Raw genomic sequence first — 21,630 nt, 5'->3', positions numbered from 1 at the left:
GGGCCCGGGGGACCGCTTCAGCCGTCCGCCGTCGCTGGAGGGTCCGGGGGAGGGACCGCTTCAGCCGTCTGTCTTCGCTGGAGGGTCCGAGGGCCGGTCCAGCCTTCATCCGCCTTCGCTGGAGGGTCCGAGGGACCGTCCCGGCCTTCGTCGTCTGCTGGAGGGTCCGAGGGACTGCTCCAGCCTTCATCCGCCTTCGCTGGAGGGTCCGGGGAACCGCTCCAGCCTTCGTTTGTCTTTGCTGGAGGGTCCGAGGGACCGCTCCGGCCTTCGTCTGCTGGAGGGTCAGTGGGACCGCTCTAGCCTTCGTCAGCCTTCGTTTGTGTTCGCTGGAGGGTCCGAGGGACCGCTCCAGCCTTCGTCGTCTGCTGGAGGGTCCGTGGGACCGCTCCAGCCTTCATCAGCCTTCGTCCGTCTTCGCTGGAGGGTCCGTTGGAGGGACCGCTTCAGCCTTCGTCCGCCTTCGCTGGAGGGTCCGAGGCTCCGCTCCAGCCTTCGTCTGCCTTCGCTGGAGGGTCCGAGGCACCGCTCCAGACTTCATCCGTCTTCGCTGGAGGGTCCGTGGGACCGCTCCAGCCTCCACCAGCCTTCATCCGCCTTCGCTGGAGTGTCCAAGGGACCGCTCCAGCCTTCATCAGCTTCGTTTGTCTTCGCTGGAGGATCCGAGGGCCCGCTCCGGTTTTCCGTTTCCACTGGAGGACCCGTCCAGTCATCAGCGTCGCCTGCGGGACGGTGGCCGGTGCCGTATGGGCTGGACATGGAACAAACATTTTTCGTTGGGGTTGTATGTTTTAAATGTTTGTTTTTTTTGGGGGTGTTTCCTTGAATTAAACATTTTGGGGTTAATGTTAATTCTTGGGTAAGGGGGTGTTACGGCTGTGACCGTAATTGTGTGTGGATTTGAGTGTCTAGGTGCTCCTCCGGGATTGACGATTTGGCGTTGGTAATGTGTTGTTTTTGCGTGACTGTTATGTGTTTCCTACTTTACTTTGAAAGTCTGTGTCATCTTAGTGTGTTCAGTTTACATTTTCCCTGTCTCGTCAGTTCTGATTTGCCCCAGCTGTGTTTCCCTCCTGTTGTCCATTCCCTGATTGTTCCCTCCATGTATTTAAGCCCTGTGTGTCAGTTGTCATGGTCGCGATCTTTTTCCCCCCCCCCGTTGTAAATAGTTTGGCGCCTTGCGTTGTAAATAAATATCATTTTGCTTTAAAGAAAATAGTGGTCGTTTTGGGATGATTTTTGTGGAAACCCGTATTAGTTTTTTCTCGTGTGTTTTTTTTTACCTTATTTTTATTTTCCTTATTTTTATTTTCCTTATCTTTGTTTTTCTACGTTGCACCCCGGTTGCCTAGGCCGGGGTGTAACAATTGCATTAGGAGCAGTTGGCTGGAGGATCTTAGTGCTCTCTTTGGGTTGTACAGATCAAGCAGATCAGTTAGGTAGCTAGGGGCCAGGTTATTTAGAATTTTAAAAGTGAGCAGCAGTTTGAAATCAATGCGATATTTGATGGGAAGCCAGTGTAGTTTAGCGAGGACAGGGGTGATCTGCTCATGCATTCTGGTGCTGGTTAAATGGTAAATGGCCTGTATTTGTATAGCGCTTTGCTAGTCCCTAAGGACCCCAAAGCGCTTTACACATCCAGTCATCCACACATTGGCGATGGCAGCTACATTGTAGCCACAGCCACCCTGGGGCGCACTGACAGAGGCGAGGCTGCCGGACACTGGCGCCACCAGCCCCTCTGACCACCACCAGTAGGCAACGGGTGAAGTGTCTTGCCCAAGGACACGACAGACTGTCGGAGCCAGGGCTCGAACCGGCCTAATTGATAAAAGCTTTTTTTTTTTGCACAGTGGATGCTTGCTTCTTTAATTTAAAAGAACTATCCATGAGCACGCCGAGGTTACTGGCAGAATGAGAAAGAACCCATTGTATCAGTTAGCTGGCCCAGGGAAACGCAGCTATCAAAACAATAATTTCTGTTTTGCTTTCATTTAAGATAAGAGAATTCTGGGATAGCCAGTCTTTTAACCGCCTGCAGACATTCAAACAAAGGCAAGAATGTGGACGGGGCATCCAAATTTAGAGGAAGGTACATTTGGATATCATCTGCGTAGCAAAACCATCTAAAGGGTTCAAAAGTTTTAAAAAGCTGAAGTGTGATCTGTGTTTCTCTGCTTTTCCAGCCAATCAGGACACAGTACCTGAGTCACTTTGTAATGTCTAACGTTTACCTGGATTCTTTATTCTTCTACCTGTCTCTCACCTGTGGGAGCAGCCAGCAGACCCACAGTCCTCGCTCTGACTGCTGGATCGTTTCACACGGTTTTCGTTTATTCATGTATTTAATGTCAGTGTTTAATATGTCTCACACACACACACACACACACACGTACACACACACACACAGCTGTATGTGCAGATCTACATAGAATTAACTCTACTGTGAGACACACGTGATGTCATAGAGAGGCTCCACTGATGCTCCTTTGGGCAAAATAGTGAATGGGGAGTTGCTCGTTCGTTAGTGTCAGAAAACAGGAAACGATGATGGTGATGGTTTATTTCTCAGAAAAACAAATGACAAACAGGTTGACACGGCAGCCTCTTTAACCCCTCCCACTGTATGGCGCGGCCATGTGCCGCTTAAACAGGTGAGTGCTGCATTCAGGTGACCCTGGGACAAATAGAAACTCCCACTTTCAACATTCAAACCATAAAAATAAATCAGATGTAGCGTCACATGACCCACTGTAGTCAGCATGCAGCGTATCCCACAATTCCTCACATTCTATCATGTGACACCAGTGACATCAGCAACAACACTAAGGAGACACATTCACACACCACCTGACCAATCATCAACACGTTAACCAGACGTGGACGGGCTCTGGGCGGAGTCACAGAACCTGGGGCTGGAAATATAATGGTGAGTCGGTGTCATCTGGCAAATGGGTAAAAATAACCTGACGGCACTGAGTCCTCGCCAGCGCTTCCACCAGTGAGAAAGAAGCATTCCAGCTAAATGACGTGCAGAGGCATGAAGTCATCCTCCAGCAGAACTTTTCAAAGTAAAACACATGAACTCTGTTCACGATTCCCCAGTGGACGGTCGCCGTGTGCTCACCATGACGACTCACAGGTAAGAGGCAGCGGCATGTCCACAAACTTCTGGTCTTCTGTGTTTTAAAGTAACAACAGCGCTCAGGTTGACAGCTCAATTTATTCATGCTCCTGCAGGAAGGGGGGGAGGAGGAGCAGGCAGAGGACACCTCAGCTGCTGAAGAACATCTCAGTCAAAAGACTCTGTTTGCTCCCCTTCCCTGAGCAGGAGGAGGAGGCAGAGGGCTTGGCGGTACAGTTCTTTGGCGTTCTCCTGCAGGGTCTTCCTGGCATGATGGAAGCGCAGCCCTCCTCTTCCTCGGCTCGTCGGTGTGGGCGGAGCTGGTAGGCGTCTGTGGAACCTTTGCTTCTGTCAGTGGCACGCCGTTTCTCCTCCTGGTCGAGCTGCTTCTGTAGGATGAAAGCGAGCCGTCTGTCCTCCTCCTCCTGCCTCCTCCTCTCCTGTAGCTCCTGTTCAGCCGCCTCCAGCAAGGAGAAGGAAGAGGAGCCAAGGAAATGGGCAGAGACTCGCTTGGTGTCTGCTGTCACCTCCTCTGTGGCCTCCAGCTCCGAGCTCTTCCTCTTCACTGATGAACATCCTCCGTCTCTGATTGCCTGACTCCCTGGTTGATGCTTGGCCACCTCCTCGGGTGGGCGGAGCTCAGTCTCAGGCCCATAATAATCCAGCTGAGGTGGTCTTTGTTCTGCCGGTAGCGCTGCCTCTGAAACAAGGATGTTCTCCTGAAACAGAAAGGCTGTTGTAATTTGGTGTTATATAAATAACACTGAATTGAACAGAAGTTCAAACTCACCTTGTTGGACACAAGGCTGGAAGCAGAGCTACAGGTGGAGCTGGGCGGAGCCACTCGGGGGCACAGGAACCTGAAACAACAAATAGAGATGTGTGAGGTCATACAGATGGCGTTCCCGACACAGTGAGTCGTTTGTCCACGTTTGAGGAGGCACTTCCTGCTCAGCGATTTTAATTTCAGTTTGACGTCACATACTTTCAAGATGGCGCTGAAGCGACGGCGGCCTTTTGTCTATTCCAAGTCAAAGCCGCTGGCACTAAATACAAAGGCACAGACCGGCATGTGGCACAGCATACCGGCCAAGCTACAGAGGCCACGAGACGGGAGCGAAGCTGAAAGTGAGGAAAGCAGATCACCGGAGGCGATTCGAACCATCAATCCCGACAGAGACAGTGGGCGACTTGAACTCGCTACAGAACAAGATTGACAAACTCTCTGCTCAGAACAACCATCCGATCTACCGTGACTGCAGCTGCCTATGAGGAAATACACACAGCAAGACTGCAGACACAACACCCCGAAGCCTTCATTATTATATGTGGAGACCCTAACCATGTCACACTGGACTGTTTGTGGTCCCACACGGAGAAACAGGACAACTGGCCTACTGTATGCTAATGTGAGACATGCATACAAAGCCACCCTCTCCCCCCCACTAGGGAAGCCAGACCAGTGAGAACAAGCTGTCGCTGAATGTGGACAAAACCAAGGAGACTTCAGGAAGACTCGCTCCACCCACACACCACTCAGCATCCACGGTTCCACAGTAGAGACTGTTAACAGCACCAAGTTCCTGGGAGTACACATCTCAGATGACCTCACCTGCACCCCTAACACCAAGTTAAAGTTCAAGGTTCTTTATTTGTCACATGCATAGTTATACAAGTATAACACACAGTGAAATGTAGCCTGACACGCTCCTCGACATGTGCAAAGAAATGGGGGGGGGGGGGTGTAGAGGAAGAACATATATATACACACACACACACACATATATACACACACATACATACATATATACACACACATACATACATATATACACACACACATATATACACACACACACACACACACACATATACACACACACACACACACACACATATACACACACACACACACACACACACACACACACACACACACACACACACACACACACACACACACACATATATACACACACACACACACACATATATACACACACACACACACACACATATATACACACACACACACATATATACACACACACACACACACACATATATACACACACACACACACACACATATATACACACACACACACACACATATACACACACACACACACATATACACACACACACACACATATATATACACACACACACACACACATATATACACACACACACACACACACATATATATAGGGGGGGGGGAAATAGGATCTCTGCTATATACTGTATCTCTGCTATATACTGTACTGTATATAGCAGAGATGACAAAGTTTACTTTGACACACTCCAGGTCATGTGACTCTAACCAGTCTTTCTCAATGACCTTGATCTTTAAAACGGTCGCTTACTTCTCGATGTGTCCCACAGAGGCCGCCTTCTTCTTCTTCAGTGGTGTCACAGCAACATGACCCCTGTCCTCGAGAGGAGGAGGGTTCTGCCGAGGAGGGAAAGAGAGGGTGATAAATTTCCTCAGAGAAAGAATCTACCAACTGATCACTGGTTAACAAGCCGAGAAGCTTCAGTTTCTGATTTTTAATCAAATATTGGGGATTTTCTGTGAGGCATCTGTATCTATAAGCCTCTCCCAGTGTGGACCAACCACTGACCAGCTGATCACTGAGCAGTCTGGCCAGCCGCTCGTCTTCGTCCCTCCTCTTCCTCTCATCCCGCAGCAGCTGCTCTTCCTCAGCCAGCAGCCTCTGGATGTACTCCTCACTGGCCTTCCTCTCCTCCTCCTGCAGCTCCCGCTTCTCCTCGGTCAGCTGGGAGAGGACAGACACACCTGAGATTTACCTGAATGACCAAAGTCTGTTCATCAGGAGGTCCGATGCGGACTGACCCTTACACCCATCAGTATCTAATCGGCATCCTCTTTGGGTCAGATGACACACAAACCACAGGCCATCATCACAACAGATGTCGTGCACATTATAAGGAAATTCCAGGACCTTTTCAGACCTTTAGGCTGAGACATCAGAGTGAGAGCACAGACATGTGAAAGTCAGTGACGCACACACAGGAGAATGTGGATTCTTATTACACAAATGTGTTTAACCCACTGGAGGGTGCTACTGCAGGCTGAGAGCTTCAGTCACAGGTGAGAATAACTACAAATGTGTTATGGCCACGCCCACCAATGGCTGAGCGGTCAGCTTTCACTCAACAACAGCATTTATGGTGAACGATCGTTTCTTAAGTTGCTAAATTTAATTTTGTTTTTCCTCATTTGAACCAAGATTTGAAGTATTTAAGTTTTATTAGTTTTATCAGTGATTTAGATCATTTATTAGAGATTGTAAAGTAAAAGTACACATTAGCATAAACTCATAAACAAAGGTACACAATGACACATCTTAATAACTTATATTATTACCAAGGATGAACATTATGAGCAGCCTGTGAATAAGACGTCTGACCACATAAGCTGACACCGCAAAAACACAACAGCAGCAGCGATGATGCTGGCAGGGTTTAACGTAGAGGCGGAGTCTGTTTATACCACCAAGCGTAAAGAGGCAGAGCCTTACTGAGACTGAAGGCAGATATCCTATCACATGTGGAAGCAAACAGGGGTGAATCTAAAGGGGGGCATGGGGTGTATTGCAGCTGCAGCCCTACTCACAGCTGCTACGAAACACATTTAAAAAAAATAATTGTAAAAGTAGAACAGTCACAGGGTTTTATCTCCTCGCCATCAAACCTGTAGCCCCTCATCAGCGTCCCCTGCTGCCCTGCACAGCAGCAACGCGCCCACTTCGCCAGCTCTGACCCGGCTCATCAGCAGTAATTATTCGTCTCTTCACTTCCTACAGTTCCCTAAATATTTACTGATCAGCTTTGGCCCACATTAGAGCAGCCTTGACGTCACAATGCCTGTAAACAGCCAGGTGTGCCGTATTAGTGGTTTTACATTCATTTCTATGGGGTCCAAATTAAGTCCCTGGGGTTCTTGTGTAACACTGAGGCTTCTGCACATCCTCACACATCCAGAGCAAAAGACTGTGTGTGTCTTGAACTCACTTTGGTGATCTGGTCCTCATACTCTTGCCTCAGCTCTCCAGGTTCACTAACTCTGCGGAAACACACCAATGCTGCCCATGCGCGCGTACGTACACACACACACACACACACACACACACACACACACACACACACACACACACACACAGTGGGTTCAACATCACATTGACCTATAAGAAAGCAGCTCTGCATAGTTCACATTTCAGAGTAATCCTTCTTTTTCTGAGCTTCCGTCAAACATGCTGTTTGCCCCTCACCCTTTACAAAAGCAGTACCTTTTCTGATTGGCTGCCCCTCACAAACTGCAGTTTTGAGCCAAAGATTTGTGTCCGCGTTACCTGAGTGGGGGTCCTCGGCCTCACCCTGCCCGCTGAGGTGATGCTCGCACTGTCGGGGGAAGCAGGTTTGGATCCGCCTCCACAGTGTCTCGTTCACTAGCGTGTTGTTCCTGCTGTGTAACCTAGCCCAGGTGGAAACCCTCTTCCTGCACATGGGACAGCACAGCGTGGCTTTATCCACCGACTCCAGGAAGCACACCTGCACAGGTACACACACAGTCAGGCCCAGTTCTGCCGGAGCGCCCTGAGGAGAAGTCATATGACTGTAATGTGTGAGGTCAGGCTGAAGGTGCTGGCATCCAGCAGACCTTTGACCTCTGACATGAAGATCAGCTCAGGAGGCTAAACGCCATCAGTCCAGTCACTGATTGGCCATTTAATTGGCTGCTGTTGGCCTGTTCAGGTTAGAATGCAGGTGTGTGACTGGTGGAACTGAAGCAGAAGGAGCTGAAGCTCTCATCGGGTCAGTTATAATTCACTTTATTTAAAACCACGTCTTCAGTCACAGGAAATGAATAAGCCTGATGATGTCATTCAAGGACAAAACGGAAACACACACACAAAAAAGGTCCTGACTACTGCGACACACGCACGCACACCCCCTAACCTGTCTGTGCACACACCTGCTGGTCGTGCAGGTAACTTAACACACCTGAGCTACACGCACTCATTGTGTGTGCGTGTTACCTTGCAGAAGGTGTGTGTGCAGGGCAGTGTGACGGGCTCCATGAAGACCTCGAGGCAGACGGGACACAGACAGTCTTCTTTGGACAGCGTAGTCTCCTGGCCCCGCCCCCCTACGTCCGAGCCCTCAACCTCTGACGCCGGAGACATCTTCCTCCTCCTCTTAGACGTTACAGCTCAGCAAGGAAGGACCTAAACAAAGAGGAACTCAGTGAGACAGGTAGTGCTGTACTTCCTCTCTCCAGGATTGAGCTGTCAAAGGAAACGTACTCGATTACTGCTCAATACTCCCCCCCTGTGGCAGCTAGAGCCCGCTGCTGACCTCTGACCCCAAGGTCCGCGAGCCAGTAAACAATCCATTCCTACAACAGCACCTAACGGGGTCAAAGTTAAGCTAGCTAAGGTGTCTGTGTTTCGGAAGTATGCCGTCACGATTACTTGGACTCACCTGAGCAGCCGGGCCGTTTAAAGCTTCCGTTGACGCTGACGTTAGCTTCGTGTTATGTCCGAACTAGCAGCGGTTCGTTGGCGGATTAAACCGCGGAAAAAACAGCGCCAAACTTATTTTTTCACCCCGGAAACAAACGGGGCTCATGGGAAACTGCCACGCTTTACCTGAAACCAACGGCTGCACGAAGACTGTCTGAGTTTGCCGGAGTTTAACCGACTTTACTGCAGCTAACCAGCTAGCACTGAACACCCGCGTGAACAGGCTGTTGCCACAATGCGCATGCGCTTTGGACCAAACAATTTTCCCTCCCTCTCTCGTCAAGAGCACTCTCTCTCGTCGCTTTAGTCTTCTTCTTCTTCGTGGATTAACCCAATTCTCACGGAGCGCCCCCTGCTGTTCACAGCTCTACAAGCTCAGCGGTTTACTGTAAATAACGTACACAAACCAGAGATACCGCAGCGAACCCATAATAGAATAGCCTTTTTTGTCATTGTACATGTATTTCAAGTGTGGGTGCTCCACATCGACTGTGCATGGAATAAAAATATAATAAGTAAGACATCAGTAATTAATTACAGACAAGAGGAGTGTTTGTTTACAGTTTGAATGGCCCAGGTGAATAAGCTGTTTGTGAGTCTGCAGGTGTGGGACCAGACTGACCTGAGTGCCGTCAGGTGGTGAACAGGGTGCGAGGGGTCAGCTGTGATGGACCTGGCGATGGTCCCAAGGGGTATCAGAGGGCAGCCATTAATTGTTTTGGGCAGTCTTTAGTACTAAAACCACACAAGTATTGCAGTTAATGTATGATACTTAAGATGTTAAGTAGTAAATCTACTCCCACCACTGCTGTAAAGACGAGTTGCTGAAATGCAGGAGCCAGTCAGGCTTTCTGTCTGGGTCTATGGCTGGTTAATGAGCTCGGAGTGGAAGATTGCTGCCGCTCCTCCTCAGCCTGTGTTTCGAGGATTCTGACAGTTAGAATGACTCAGTGGTGTTGATTAAATGACACAAACATGACCATCCTGCCCTCTGTAAGGTAGAATATTCTTTAATAATAATAATAATAATGGAGTGGATTTATATAGCGCTTTTCAAGGCACCCAAAGCGCTTTACACTATTCATTCACTCTCACATTCATACACTGGTGGAGGCAGCTACAGTTGTAGCCACAGCTGCCCTGGGGCAGACTGACAGAAGCGAGGCTGCCATATCGCGCCATCGGCCCCTCTGGCCAACACCTTTTTACTCCATCATCATTGAATCTGTCCTTACTTTCTCTGTTACCACCTGGTAGTGATGGCTCGCTTGAAGCTGACGCTCCGGTGCGTGTGTCACTGTGTCGAAGCTTGATTCGTTTGCCCAGAGTCACGTGATCGGTGACGTCCGAAGCTTCATTTAGAGCGTGACTGCTTCGGTGTCTGATTCAATGGTTCATAAGGAAGCGAATCATTCGCGGGATTTGTGGAGTGTTTGATGGTGACAGATAGCGAACCACTGATATTTCTACTGAGAGATTTGGAGCCAGCGAGGAATAGAGGAGGTTCTGTTGTGTGGGAGTATTTTGAGTTGATTTTGGTCGATCGGGTGGGTTTTCCAGCTTTGTGTTCTGGCTGTTTGCTTTTGTTTTGTGCGTGTTTATTATATCTGACAACGGGAAAAACTCAAAATGTCAAAAATCCGTTTTTCATAATATAAATACCATCAAATAACTTTAGAAAAACTTCCATTTGACTCGTTACATTTAATATTAAAAAATATATTTTTTTTTATTGTTTAATTAATCTTAAAATGTTAGTCTGCCAAATGTGCAGAAATTTAATTTATTTATTCTCTTTAGCTGATAGTTTGTGTGGTAGACTGTATAACTGCATCTCTACCAGTTTCTCTGTACTCCAGCCTCCTCTGTGCCATGTGAAGGGATTTTCCCAGAAGAAATTATCTCCACGAAAAGGAGATCGGCCATCGCACAGTGGAACTAATTTTCTTCTTAAATAAAAATGAAAAAGGGCTACCTTTTAAATGCATCATGTTTTTAATTCGCAAGTTCATAAGCATTTTCCATTTCACAATCAGTTCTACCCCCAGGTCAGAAATATGTCTGGGAAAATTTCCCTAATATAATATTATTGATAAATACACCCATCTTGCGATTAATTTCATAAGTGCATGGAGGCAGGACCTCACAGCAGAAGCATACTCCATAATGTGTTGTACATTATTACATGTATATTATATGTAACGTGGTATTTTTCAATTATTGTATTTACCAACATCAAGAAGTGAAAAGCAAAGAAAGACCACGCCATGGTGCATGTTCAAGGTTCAAGGTTCTTTATTTGTCACATGCATAGTTATACAGGTATAACACACAGTGAAATGTAGCCTGACACACTCCTCGACATGTGCAAAGAAATTGGGGGGGGGGGGGGGGTGTAGAGGAAAAACATTATATATATATATATATACACACATATAGTATATACATTGGGTGAATGTGCAGTAGTAGCAGCAAGCAGGTGAATTCTGTACATTAATATGAATAGACATCTGACTATTTTACAGGATAGACAATATAAACTTAAAATTAAAGGAATTGAAATGTACATTGTTCCTTGGTTTAGTGTCTGGAAGAGTCCTGACTCAGTCAATTATAGATGATGTGAGAGGGCGGGTGTGTGTGTTTAAACAAGGAGAGTTTACTGGTCATAATTATTTATTAAACAAATAAACCACATTTTTTTAACCCCCCAAAATAGACGTTCAAAGCAACACAGCGGCGGCCCAATATCAGACAGAACTCCACTCTGTCGAGTGAGCAATCATAATGAAGCAGTTGGTTTTATTTTGTGGATTCAAGCTGCTCTTCATATTTTTGGCCACCAGATGTCACCAGAGAGGACTGTGTTGAAAAGCTTCGAGTAATGAACCGTTTTTCAATACAAGCTTCAGAAAGCTTCATTTGGCTATCACTACCACCTGGTAAGCTGCTGTCTCTGCCAAGGACCAAAGCAGAGTGAAGCCGCTCCTCCGAGAAGACGATTGGCTGCAATCCCTACAACACCTGAACAGGAAACTGAGGCTACAGTTCCCAGACTCACCAAAATTGGACCACAAAATGAAAAAATGTTTTCCGATCTGATCATGATTTCTGCAGCAAAATTTAAATGTTTGGTGTAAAGATGAAAGCATGGATCCACCCTGCCTGCGCCAGTGCTCAGACTGCTGCTGATGTGATGGTATAGGGCAGATTTCCAGTACCAGCTGAACATCATTGAACTCCACAGCCTACCTGAGTGTTATTGCTGACCACGTCTGTGGGTTTATGACCACAGTATATCATTTTCTGATGCTGCTTTGAGCACGATCACACAGCTCATCTCAAACTGGTTTTTTGAATATGACAGTGAGGTCAGTGCACTCAGCCTCCACAGCCACAGTCCTGTGATTGTTCAGCACTCTAACAGGTTCTAAATGCAGTCTCCATAGCACGTTCTTCTATTTCATCTTCAGATATGTTGAAATGTAGGTACTAACTGCTGCAGACATGTCCACACTGTCTCCCCTTTATTTATTTTCAGCATCTGCATCCTGTCAGCTGATCATTACCTATAAACATTAAATCAAAAGGTCAAATCTGAGCTTCATCATTTGTCTCACACTACTGAGCTTCATCTGAAAATGAAAGCTAGATAAATGTCTGATTAAAGCTGGTCTCTCTTCTGATGTTTGTAGATCAACATCACGTTCATGGATTTAAATGGGAGCTCCGCTCTTTACTTACCTGTTGCTATAGAGAATCGTTGCATAAGAGCTGCACTGATATTAATCACGTATGTGCTTAATATCAGTGCAGCTGTCTGATTTGAACCTACTTCCTGGATGAAGACTCTGCTTGTACACTCAATGTGACTTCAACTAATCACATGTAATTTTTAGCTTTAGCTACATAAGTCTGCACGTTGAATTTAATGGATAAAATGTATTTGATTGGTAGACATTACCTTTGACACATTGCAGCTGCCTTTTAATCTGAATTATTACTTCACGTTCATCGAGGGCAGAAAAATCATTTTGAAGCTGGAGCAGCACATCCAATAAAAGCTCGTCAGTCAAAGGAGTTTTATTCTACACACTGAAACACAGCAAAGTCATTTTTTCACAGATGAAACAGAAACTAAATGTTTATTAGAGCTGCTTTCATCTGATTCCTCTTCTGTCACTGACTGAGGTCAAGGTCTGTTTGATTTTGGCAGCTGAATTTAAATCACCACGACCAGGTGAGACGCCAGGTGAGAGTCAAAGTCCATTTAGAAGAGTTGTCATTTTACCTCCTAAGGCTGGAGATGCTGTCAGGGCCCAGCTACTCTTTACCTTTGTTTTAGATTTCAACCCGAGACATGCGGGGGCATCAGGGGAGTGTGCGAGGTGGTTTTGCAGCAGAGATCAAACATTTTCTGTGTCGCTGACTTTAACAGGGGATAAAAAAAACAGAAACGCCAAAGGAACAAACCAGCCAATCAATGCCGGCTTCAAGAGGTGGATGGACACACTCCCTAAACACAATTTGATGTTGATGTGCCGGACACAGTCGCGGGGGGTGGACTCAGCGGGAATTGTCTGGGTTTTCCCGCTGGCCTGTTTCTGTGTCACTGTGCCGTGAATTCGTGCGTCCATGGGAACGCGTCCGTCTGCTTCCTGTGCTTGCTGGCAGAATCGCGCGAGTCGTGCTCGCTGTCTCCACAGCGGTGTTTCTTGAGCTGGCGTGAGTCGGAGAAGCCCCGCCCACAGCGTTCGCACGAGTACAGCTTGACACCGGTGTGGATCTGCATGTGAGACTTCAGCTGGTTGGACTGGCGGAACTTCCGGCCACACACAGCGCACTCGTACGGCTTCTCGCCGGTGTGCACCAGCAGGTGGCGGTGGTAGTTCTGAGGCGTCCTGAACTCTTTGCCGCAGTGCTCGCAGCGGTGAGGTTTGACACCTGTGTGCAGAAGCTCGTGCTGCTTCAGCTGCGATGCCAGCAGGAAGCCTTTGTGACAGACAGCGCAGACGTGTGGCCGGTCGCCGCTGTGCTGCCTCAGGTGGTACAGGTACAGGTGACGCAGGTGGAAGGCTTTCCCACATGTGTCGCAGGTGAACTCTTTGTTTTGGGCGTGGCTCTTCTCGTGCGTGCGCAGCGAGCTGCTGCTGCTGAAGCTCTTTGGACAGACTTTACAACTGAACGGTTTGACTCCGGTGGACCGCCGCCTGCCCGCCTCCCCGCCGGACTTTCCCCGATCGCCACCGCTGCCGTGAACCAGCTGCTGGTGCTTCTGCAGCTGGCAGTTGTAGAAGAACGTCTTTCCGCACAGGTCGCACATGAACGGCTTTGCCACGCCGTGAACAAGCATGTGAGTCTTCAGAGCCCAGGTCCCCGTGAAGCCTTCGCCACACTGATCACACCTGAGGAAGGAAGGACAGGTGAGGAAGGGTCAGAGGTTAAAGAAGACGCAACTCACAGAAATCAACACGATCTTGATGTTTTGAGTGATCAGCACACAACACAAAGCAGTGTTCACCGAGTGCGCAGGGCCGTCTGTAGTGCTGTAGGGCTTTTACTGTGCAGTGTTAATCACTGCGAAGTTGGCCCATATAAATAAACCTGAACTGAACCGAATGAACAGGAAAGCTGACGCTGGTATTTCTCGTGTCTGCCTGCAGCGCCGTGCCGCGCTCTGTTGGCGGTTCACTGGTGGATGTCAGCAAACAACCCCCCTCTGCTTCATGTTTGACGTTACATTGAAGCACTCATAAAATCCACGATCACCTTATTTAATCAGTTCACCTGCAGTCGCATAAGTCTAGTCTTCCTGCTAAGGACCGCGCTGATGCTGTTCACCTGTACACCTCACTCAGGTGCGTTAAGAGACACAGGCGAGCGTTTCGCCCGAGGGTCAGAGTGCGCCCTGGAGCAGCGCGTGTATGTGACCCTGGATCGTTCAGGTGTGTTTTTTTGTCAGATGTTGTGTGTTGAGCCAATAAAAAGCAGAGATTTCTGTCAAATACCGAAACAGACTCGCTGAGACCCAGAAAATATACGTTATCGTTCGGGGCCTCGTACCTGAAGGGCTTCTCCCCGCTGTGTAGCCTCAGGTGTCTCTGGAAGTTGTATTTGAGGCCGAAGCTCAGGCCACAGGTGGGACAAGTAAAGGGTTTCTCTCCCGAGTGGACCACACGGTGCTGCAGCAGCCCCATCCGGCACTTGAATGCCTTGTCGCACTTGTCGCACTTGTACGGGCGTTCCTCGGAGTGCGACCTTTTGTGCACGCGCAGGTTGCTGGCGGTGGAGAAGCTCTTGGCGCAGGTCTGGCAGGAGTACGGCCGTGCCCCGGTGTGCACGGTCTGGTGCTCCCGCAGGCTCTTCTTGCGCGTAAAGCTCTTTCCGCAGACGTCGCACATGAAGGGCTTGACTTTGGCGTGCGACACCTCGTGGTATCGCAGTGCCCCACTGGAGGTAAAGGTGCGGTCACATGCGTAGCACTTGAGTGGCGTTTTCTCAAGCCGGTGACAGGCCTGGTGCGCTCGAAGCTGACGTGGCAGCCTGAACTTCCTGTCGCATTGGTCACAGCGCAACAGCTTGTCTGGGTCGCTCTCCTGCGCCTCGCGGAGACGGTGGGCGAGCAGGTGGCGCTGCAGCGTCTGCGCTTTGTAGAAACCTTTGTCGCAGGAGCTGCAGGGGAACGGCTTCAGGTGGCACGCGGCGTGCTTCAGCAGCTGGTGCTTCTGATGGAAGCCTTTGTCACACAGCTCGCAGAAAAACCTCTTCTCCTTGTACAGCTCCCTCCTCCGCCTCCTCTCCTGCTCCTTCTGCTGCTCCTCGCTCACACCTGAACAGTAAGACAGACAGGAAGTCAGAGACGCTGCAGGTTTGACAAACAGAAGCGACTGATTAATGGACCATCAGCTGTTCTGAAGGACGACATCATCAAGATCCTCACGTACTAGGTCTTGAATAATCAGGCCCCATCTCATCTTAATGTAGCGTATCACGCCATTAGAGCACATCGCTCTCACACCACAGGCTCACCTGTGGTTCGCACAGTATTTAAAAGGAGATGGGAGGCAGAGCTCTCACCTGTCGGACCCCCGGGCACCTGCTGATCATCATGTTTCTGTTCTGCAGGTTCAGACTTCGTCTCTGCTGCCTGGAAAACGCAATGGTATTATTGGTCACCACATACAGAACCATCAACCAGTCAATCAACCAGTTTGAAGCAGCTGTCATCACTCACAGCGTCACACTGCTCTTCATGGGTTTCATCACCTGGAAGCTCAGCGGCCGGCTGATCCTCACAGTCAGGAAGTGATGTCACATCTGCAGGCTGGATCATATCACGTGACACCTGAGGATCTGCAGAGAAGTGCGTCATGTCCAAAACACTCACAGCACCATTCTGCAGTGCGGTCAGATTGTTTTGGCCTGTGACTGGTGCGTGCACCGGCGGGCTGAGGATGACCACAGCCACAGCAGCAGTGGCAGCAGCTGATTGGACATCCAGAGACAGGGTGGGTGCATCTGCAGGAGAAACCAAATGAGTTTCCTGTGAGACTTTAACCCGGGCTTTTGAGCTGAATGACTGTTCGACCTTTGACCCTGGGTCTCACCTGCCGGGCTGAACTTCACCGCCGATTTGGCCATCCTCGAAGCGCCGGGTGTGTTTTCGAGGCAACTCAGTTCTGCCCTGAGAGCTTCATTTTCCACCTCTACGCTTGCATACAGCTCCCTGAAGACTCTGCAGATTTTACGGACTGCCTCTCTGGCCACGCCCCCCAGCACGATGGACAGGTGAGCCTGCAGCACAGACGCATGGGTGACATGATAGATGCACAGGTGGAACAGGTAAAACATCTGATCTGAGGACCCGAGCGTAACTGATTTCTGATTACGCAACCTGTAGACAGGCCCCGCCCACATCCACCTGAGGAGTTCACCCTCAAGTCACAACATGCTGACTCTCTTGGAGACTGACTGATGCTCACAGCGAGTTTTCTCCATGACATGCAGCATGTTTTCAGTGCGAATGCCTGACTGACTGTTGGCCTGTGGCACGAACACCGACAGTGCTGAGACAAACACCGAAACCATCCAGCCTGACTTGGAACCGCTTCACCGAGGACGCCGTTTCCACAGCTCTTCACAATCACCTGCACGCTCAGTCATGTGACGATGTCATTCACAGATTTTCTCTGCTTTTATTTATCTTTTTATTCCGTGGACAGTTGGTGCATGCACAATGACAGGCCTTCCTAAACACAGGTTCCCCCCAAAGCTGTGCGCTGAGCCCAGTGACTGCAGCCCCAGCTGTTTACAGATGGCACCGTGATGCTTGGCCTCATTTCTAATGAGGGTGGTTAGCGAGGCTGCACCTTTAAGGTTTAGGTGCTGCTGTTTTCTCCTCTGTTGATGCTGGTTAACCTTAAGCTTCTGTTTAGGTTAAGTAGAGGATGATGACGTCATACCACCTGCGGCAGGTGAAGATGAGGCTGCGAACAGATCTGTTTACGTAAACTTTGGTCATGTGAGCAGTTACAGCTAAACCATGCGCGCGCACCACACTTCTGGACAAACCTGAAGGCATGCGCACTTCAGAGCTGCATATACCTGGGTCAAAGATCAAACACCTGCCTCCAGGCGTCTCCTGCGTGTCAGTGGGCGGGGCCAAAACGTGTTGTTTTTTTTTTACCTTTCATCCCTTCTGTAGCATGTTTTTAACGCGAAACCGGAAGTGACGGCGGATTTTGCTCTCACATAATCTTCACCTGAGCTCCTCACCTGGCCGTGCTCCGCTCGCGCGCCCTCCCTCCCCAACTCGTGCACAGCGCTCCCCACGGCTACCTCCATGATCAGCTCCACCTGCGAAGAGAACGTGCTCAGGGCTGCCATGTTGTCTTTGTCCCATGCCGGTCCGCGCGCACACGTTTTCGGAGGACGAACCGACCGAGGAGGGTTCGGGTCAGCCGGCCCGGGTCAGAGGTCAGACGAATACGCTCTCCGCGGGATGATTCCTCGCTCTCTTTGCTACCAACATGGCGGTCTGACGCGATGGTTACTTCCGGGTCAGAAGGCGAATCTCTCTTCTTCTCCTTCGTGGTAGGACCGCCACCTGCTGGAGGAAAGGTGAAGCGCTCAACAAATTAACTGAGCGTGCGCACCCAGAGCGTCTGCGGAGACGTCACCAGAAAAATGAGAAAATGAAAAAAAAAATCATTTCCAATTCATCCTGACATAAAAGACGTACATTTTAAAACGTCAGGTGGAATTTATCCAAAAAACGATGTTATCATACTTTTTTTGTTTTGTTTTGGTTTGTTGTTTTTCCATAACTTGTGTATCTGCAAATATACACATTCTGTATTTTTCATATGAAAGAAACTATACTGTGGTGGGGCTTGCTAATTTCTTGTTTTTGATTTATGTATGTTATGTTTTGTTTTACTTCATATGTTTATATGTTTCATATGTTGTTTGTTTAATTTAAGACAAAAAAAAAAAAATTAAATGAATGAGAGGTAAAACTTGAGGGGGTAGGGACAAATAAGTAAATACTTCAGCCTACTCCTTTTCAAACAAATAATGGAATGATATTTTGTAATGATTGTGAAGGCACATGTTTGAAATGTTTGAAATAAAAATGAACTGAACTGAACTGAACTGAAATGTATTTATGAACATCAGTCCAACAATGATTAAAGAAACATGTCCACAAGGTTGAGCATGAAAGATTATAAAAAAGAAAAAACTGTTACAGTGTAACAAAGGTCAACACAAAGTGCGAAGAGAAAAAGTCCTTTACTGTATGTCAAAAGAAGAAAAGTAGAAAGAGCAGTCGGGAGTTTTTCATTCAGCCATCTTTTCATACACAGTTAAGCTTCACAGCATCTACATTTATGGATAAAAAGATATCCCTCATAACAGCACTGTCCTGAAAACAGAATGCAGATTTTATTGTCAATAACTATCCCGACGATTGAGTCGCCCTGGACTGCATGCAGCGCCACGTGCCGTTCCAAAAAGCTTGAACCCATTCACAGTGAAAAAACACGTGATGCAGGCTTTCAGTGTCGTTTTCACAGAATACACATGTATTCAGATTAAATTTCAATCTTATAAAAATCGTATTTATTATTTTGATGTTTACTTTTTTTACTTTAGGTGAAAGGGGAAGAGAAATATATTTTCTTTGTATAACCCTAATCTTCTCGTTCTTAAATTCTTTAAGAATATAACAGGGTTAGGACAAAATAGCTCTGATCGCCTTGTTTGTGTCACAAAAGTCAATTCCTGCTCTGCGGAGCTGTGTCAGTCCAGAGGAGACCTTAGAGAGCACAATATCTTCTTTATCTTTGATCTCAAAGGGACACTTTTATAGTTCCGTCAGCGTATCTGATGTTGAACTTCTTACAGGTAACAAGTCACATCCTCCTCATCTGTAAAATGGATCTCCATTCATCCACAGACTATTTACCCAGTCGATGTACCTGTTGTTGTACTGTGAGGAGTAAAGTTATGTTTGTATATTCATTTCCATTAAAGAGGCACCTGCTTATGGAAATCTGAGAGTTTAACTGGTAATGAGCTGCAGTCTAAATCACAGTGAAGCGAAATGAGTGAATGTGGCAAATGCTGAAAAACAAAACCTGTCTCCCCATTGGTCAGTCCAAAATGTGACATCCTGATGTGTCGCTCAACCCTGAATGTTTAATGAGCCGAACAACATTTTTAAGTTTAACATAGGAGTTAAGTACCGAAAAACCTAGGACTAGCTCAGTGACAGGTGACGTTTAATAGAGCTCTATTGGCCCAGTAATAATTTTTTTGAACAAAATTGTTCATCTGTCATCACCTCAGATCGTCTCCAACCGTTTCCCAGCTCGCCTCGCTTGTTCAGTGTGAGGCCACAGCCTCCTCCCAGTCCTCCCACAGCAGCACGCCTGCAAAGTGGAACCTACCGCTCTTACCGACAGCTGAGTCGACGCTAAATCTCTTCTTTCACATGTCTCCAGAATAATGATATGTTTCTGTGCAACACATCCATAGCTTCCTCCATCTTTGCCCCCATATCAGGTAAATGGTAAATGGCCTGCATTTGTATAGCGCTTTTCTAGTCCCTAAGGACCCCAAAGCGCTTCACACTACATTCAGTCATTCACCCATTCACACGCACACATTCACACACTAGCGATGGCAAGCTACATTGTAGCCACAGCTGCCCTGGGGCGCACTGACAGAGGCGAGGCTGCCGGACACTGGCGCCACCGGGCCCTCTGACCACCACCAGTAGGCAAACATGGGGTTGGTATCTTGCCCAAGGATACTTGGCATGCAGCCAGGAGGTAGCCTGGGATCGAACCACCAACCTTCTGATTTGTGGCTGACCTGCTCTGCCACCTGAGCTACAGCCACCCCAGTGCGATTTTGGAAAGTATTCAAAGGAAGAGGTTATCAAATGAAAAATGAGAAAGGGAGATTAAGAAAGTAGGCAGGAGTACTAAGAGGCTAGGTGTGCAGATAAGAGAGATTTCAAAGGAGAACTAAAAGGCTTAAAGTGAGCTGTATGTGAGGCTGGACACCAACGAGATGAGAACTTGTATCGATTGGCAGAGACAGAGCTGACAGGATGTGGAGAATGGATGAGTTCAGGCAGAAGGGAGGAAGAAGACCTCAGAGAGGGTTCATGGATGTAGTGAAAGAGAACATGGACCAGGAGTGACATGTTTAGCTGCATGTTCTCCTTAAATTGCTGGCTGTCTGAGTGGTGTCCCAGAAACGATGTGGGCTTCATAGATAATTGGCAAACCTTCTGGAGGAAACCTGGTCTTGTTAGGAGAGACGGCATCCATCCCACTTTGGATGGAGCAGCTCTCATTTCTAGAAATATGGACAAATTTATTAAACCCCCCAAAATATGACTATCCAGAGTTGGGACCAGGAAGCAGAGTTGCAGTCTTACACGCTTCTCTGCAGCTTCTCTCCTCCTGCTACCCCCCCAAAAACCCATCTCCATAGAGACTGTGTCAGCTTCCAAAAAGACAAAAAATAAACTAAAAACCAGCAACAAACAACTTAAACATAAACAATCACAAAGAAAGAACAATACAGTATCCACATCTGAACCAAAGAGTAAAACAGTGAAATGTGGATTATTAAATATTAGGTCTCTCTCCTCCAAGTCTCTGTTAGTACATGACTTAATAATTGATCAACAAATCGATTTACTCTGCCTTACAGAAACCTGGTTGCAGCAGGATGATTATGTTAGTTTAAATGAATCAACACCCCCGAGCCATTCTAACTACCAGAAATCTCGAAGCACAGGCCGAGGGGCAGGTGTGGCAGCAATTTTTCACACCAGCCTATTAATTAATGAAAGACCAAGACAGACTTTTAATTCATTTGAAAGCCTGATGCTTAACATTGTCCACCCCAGCTGTAAAATTCAGAAACCAGTCTTACTTGTTATCATCTATCGTCCACCTGGGCCTTACACAGAGTTTCTGTCTGATTTCTCAGACTTTATATCTAATTTAGTTCTGAGCTCAGATAAAATAATTATTGTGGGTGATTTTAACATCCATGTAGATGCTAAAAATGACAGCCTCAACATGGCATTTAGTCTGTTATTAGACTCAATTGGCTTCTCTCAAAATGTAAAAGAACCCACCCACCACTTTAATCACACTCTAGATCTTGTTTTAACATATGGCATCGAACCTGAACATTTAACAGTGTTTCCTGAAAACCCTCTCCTGTCTGATCATTTCCTGATAACATTTACATTTACAATAATTGATTACACAGCGGTGAAGAGTAGACTTTATCAAAGTAGATGTCTTTCTGAAAGCACTGTAACTAAGTTTAAGAATATAATCCACCCACTGTTATCATCTTCAATGCCCTGTACCAACACAGAGCAAAGCAGCTATCTGAACGCTACCCCAACAGAGGTCGATTA

At 47.5% G+C, this 21,630-nt stretch overlaps 2 protein-coding genes and 1 long non-coding RNA gene across 5 annotated transcripts; all 3 read right to left on the bottom strand.

Annotated features, from left to right (window-relative positions):
• Positions 1-2,548: 2,548 nt before the first annotated feature.
• Positions 2,549-8,966, bottom strand: rnf168 (ring finger protein 168). The gene is made up of 8 exons (XM_026193276.1): positions 8,635-8,966; positions 8,190-8,378; positions 7,503-7,701; positions 7,165-7,235; positions 5,751-5,906; positions 5,493-5,578; positions 3,915-3,984; positions 2,549-3,843 (listed from the first exon to the last, which is right to left on the bottom strand). The coding sequence occupies exons 2-8, from the start codon at positions 8,334-8,336 to the stop codon at positions 3,274-3,276; spliced, it is 1,299 nt and encodes a 432-aa protein (XP_026049061.1). The 5' UTR covers positions 8,337-8,378; positions 8,635-8,966; the 3' UTR covers positions 2,549-3,273.
• Positions 8,967-9,294: 328 nt separating this feature from the next.
• Positions 9,295-9,988, bottom strand: LOC113035845 (uncharacterized). Its single transcript, XR_003274392.1, has 3 exons — positions 9,911-9,988; positions 9,479-9,589; positions 9,295-9,348 (listed from the first exon to the last, which is right to left on the bottom strand). It is a non-coding gene; the product is annotated as an uncharacterized LOC113035845 (long non-coding RNA).
• Positions 9,989-12,728: 2,740 nt separating this feature from the next.
• On the bottom strand, positions 12,729-17,932 carry LOC113036776 (zinc finger protein 708-like). Of its 3 annotated transcripts, none has more exons than XM_026193251.1 (6): positions 17,451-17,932; positions 16,283-16,469; positions 15,910-16,193; positions 15,753-15,822; positions 14,739-15,504; positions 12,729-14,080 (listed from the first exon to the last, which is right to left on the bottom strand). In XM_026193251.1, exons 1-6 carry the CDS (start codon positions 17,559-17,561, stop codon positions 13,285-13,287), a joined length of 2,214 nt encoding a protein of 737 aa, XP_026049036.1. In that variant the 5' UTR covers positions 17,562-17,932; the 3' UTR covers positions 12,729-13,284. The 3 variants fall into 3 exon arrangements, with proteins under 3 accessions (XP_026049036.1, XP_026049037.1, XP_026049035.1); XM_026193252.1 differs by having other exon boundaries at positions 17,514-17,931; XM_026193250.1 differs by lacking the exon at positions 17,451-17,932 and having other exon boundaries at positions 16,283-17,272.
• Positions 17,933-21,630: the final 3,698 nt, after the last annotated feature.

The sequence above is a fragment of the Astatotilapia calliptera genome, chromosome 14, assembly GCF_900246225.1.
Source record: "Astatotilapia calliptera chromosome 14, fAstCal1.2, whole genome shotgun sequence".
Classification (NCBI taxonomy): Eukaryota; Metazoa; Chordata; class Actinopteri; order Cichliformes; family Cichlidae; genus Astatotilapia; species Astatotilapia calliptera.
Note: the sequence above shows the minus strand (reverse complement) of the source record. Positions and strands in the feature narration are given on the sequence as shown.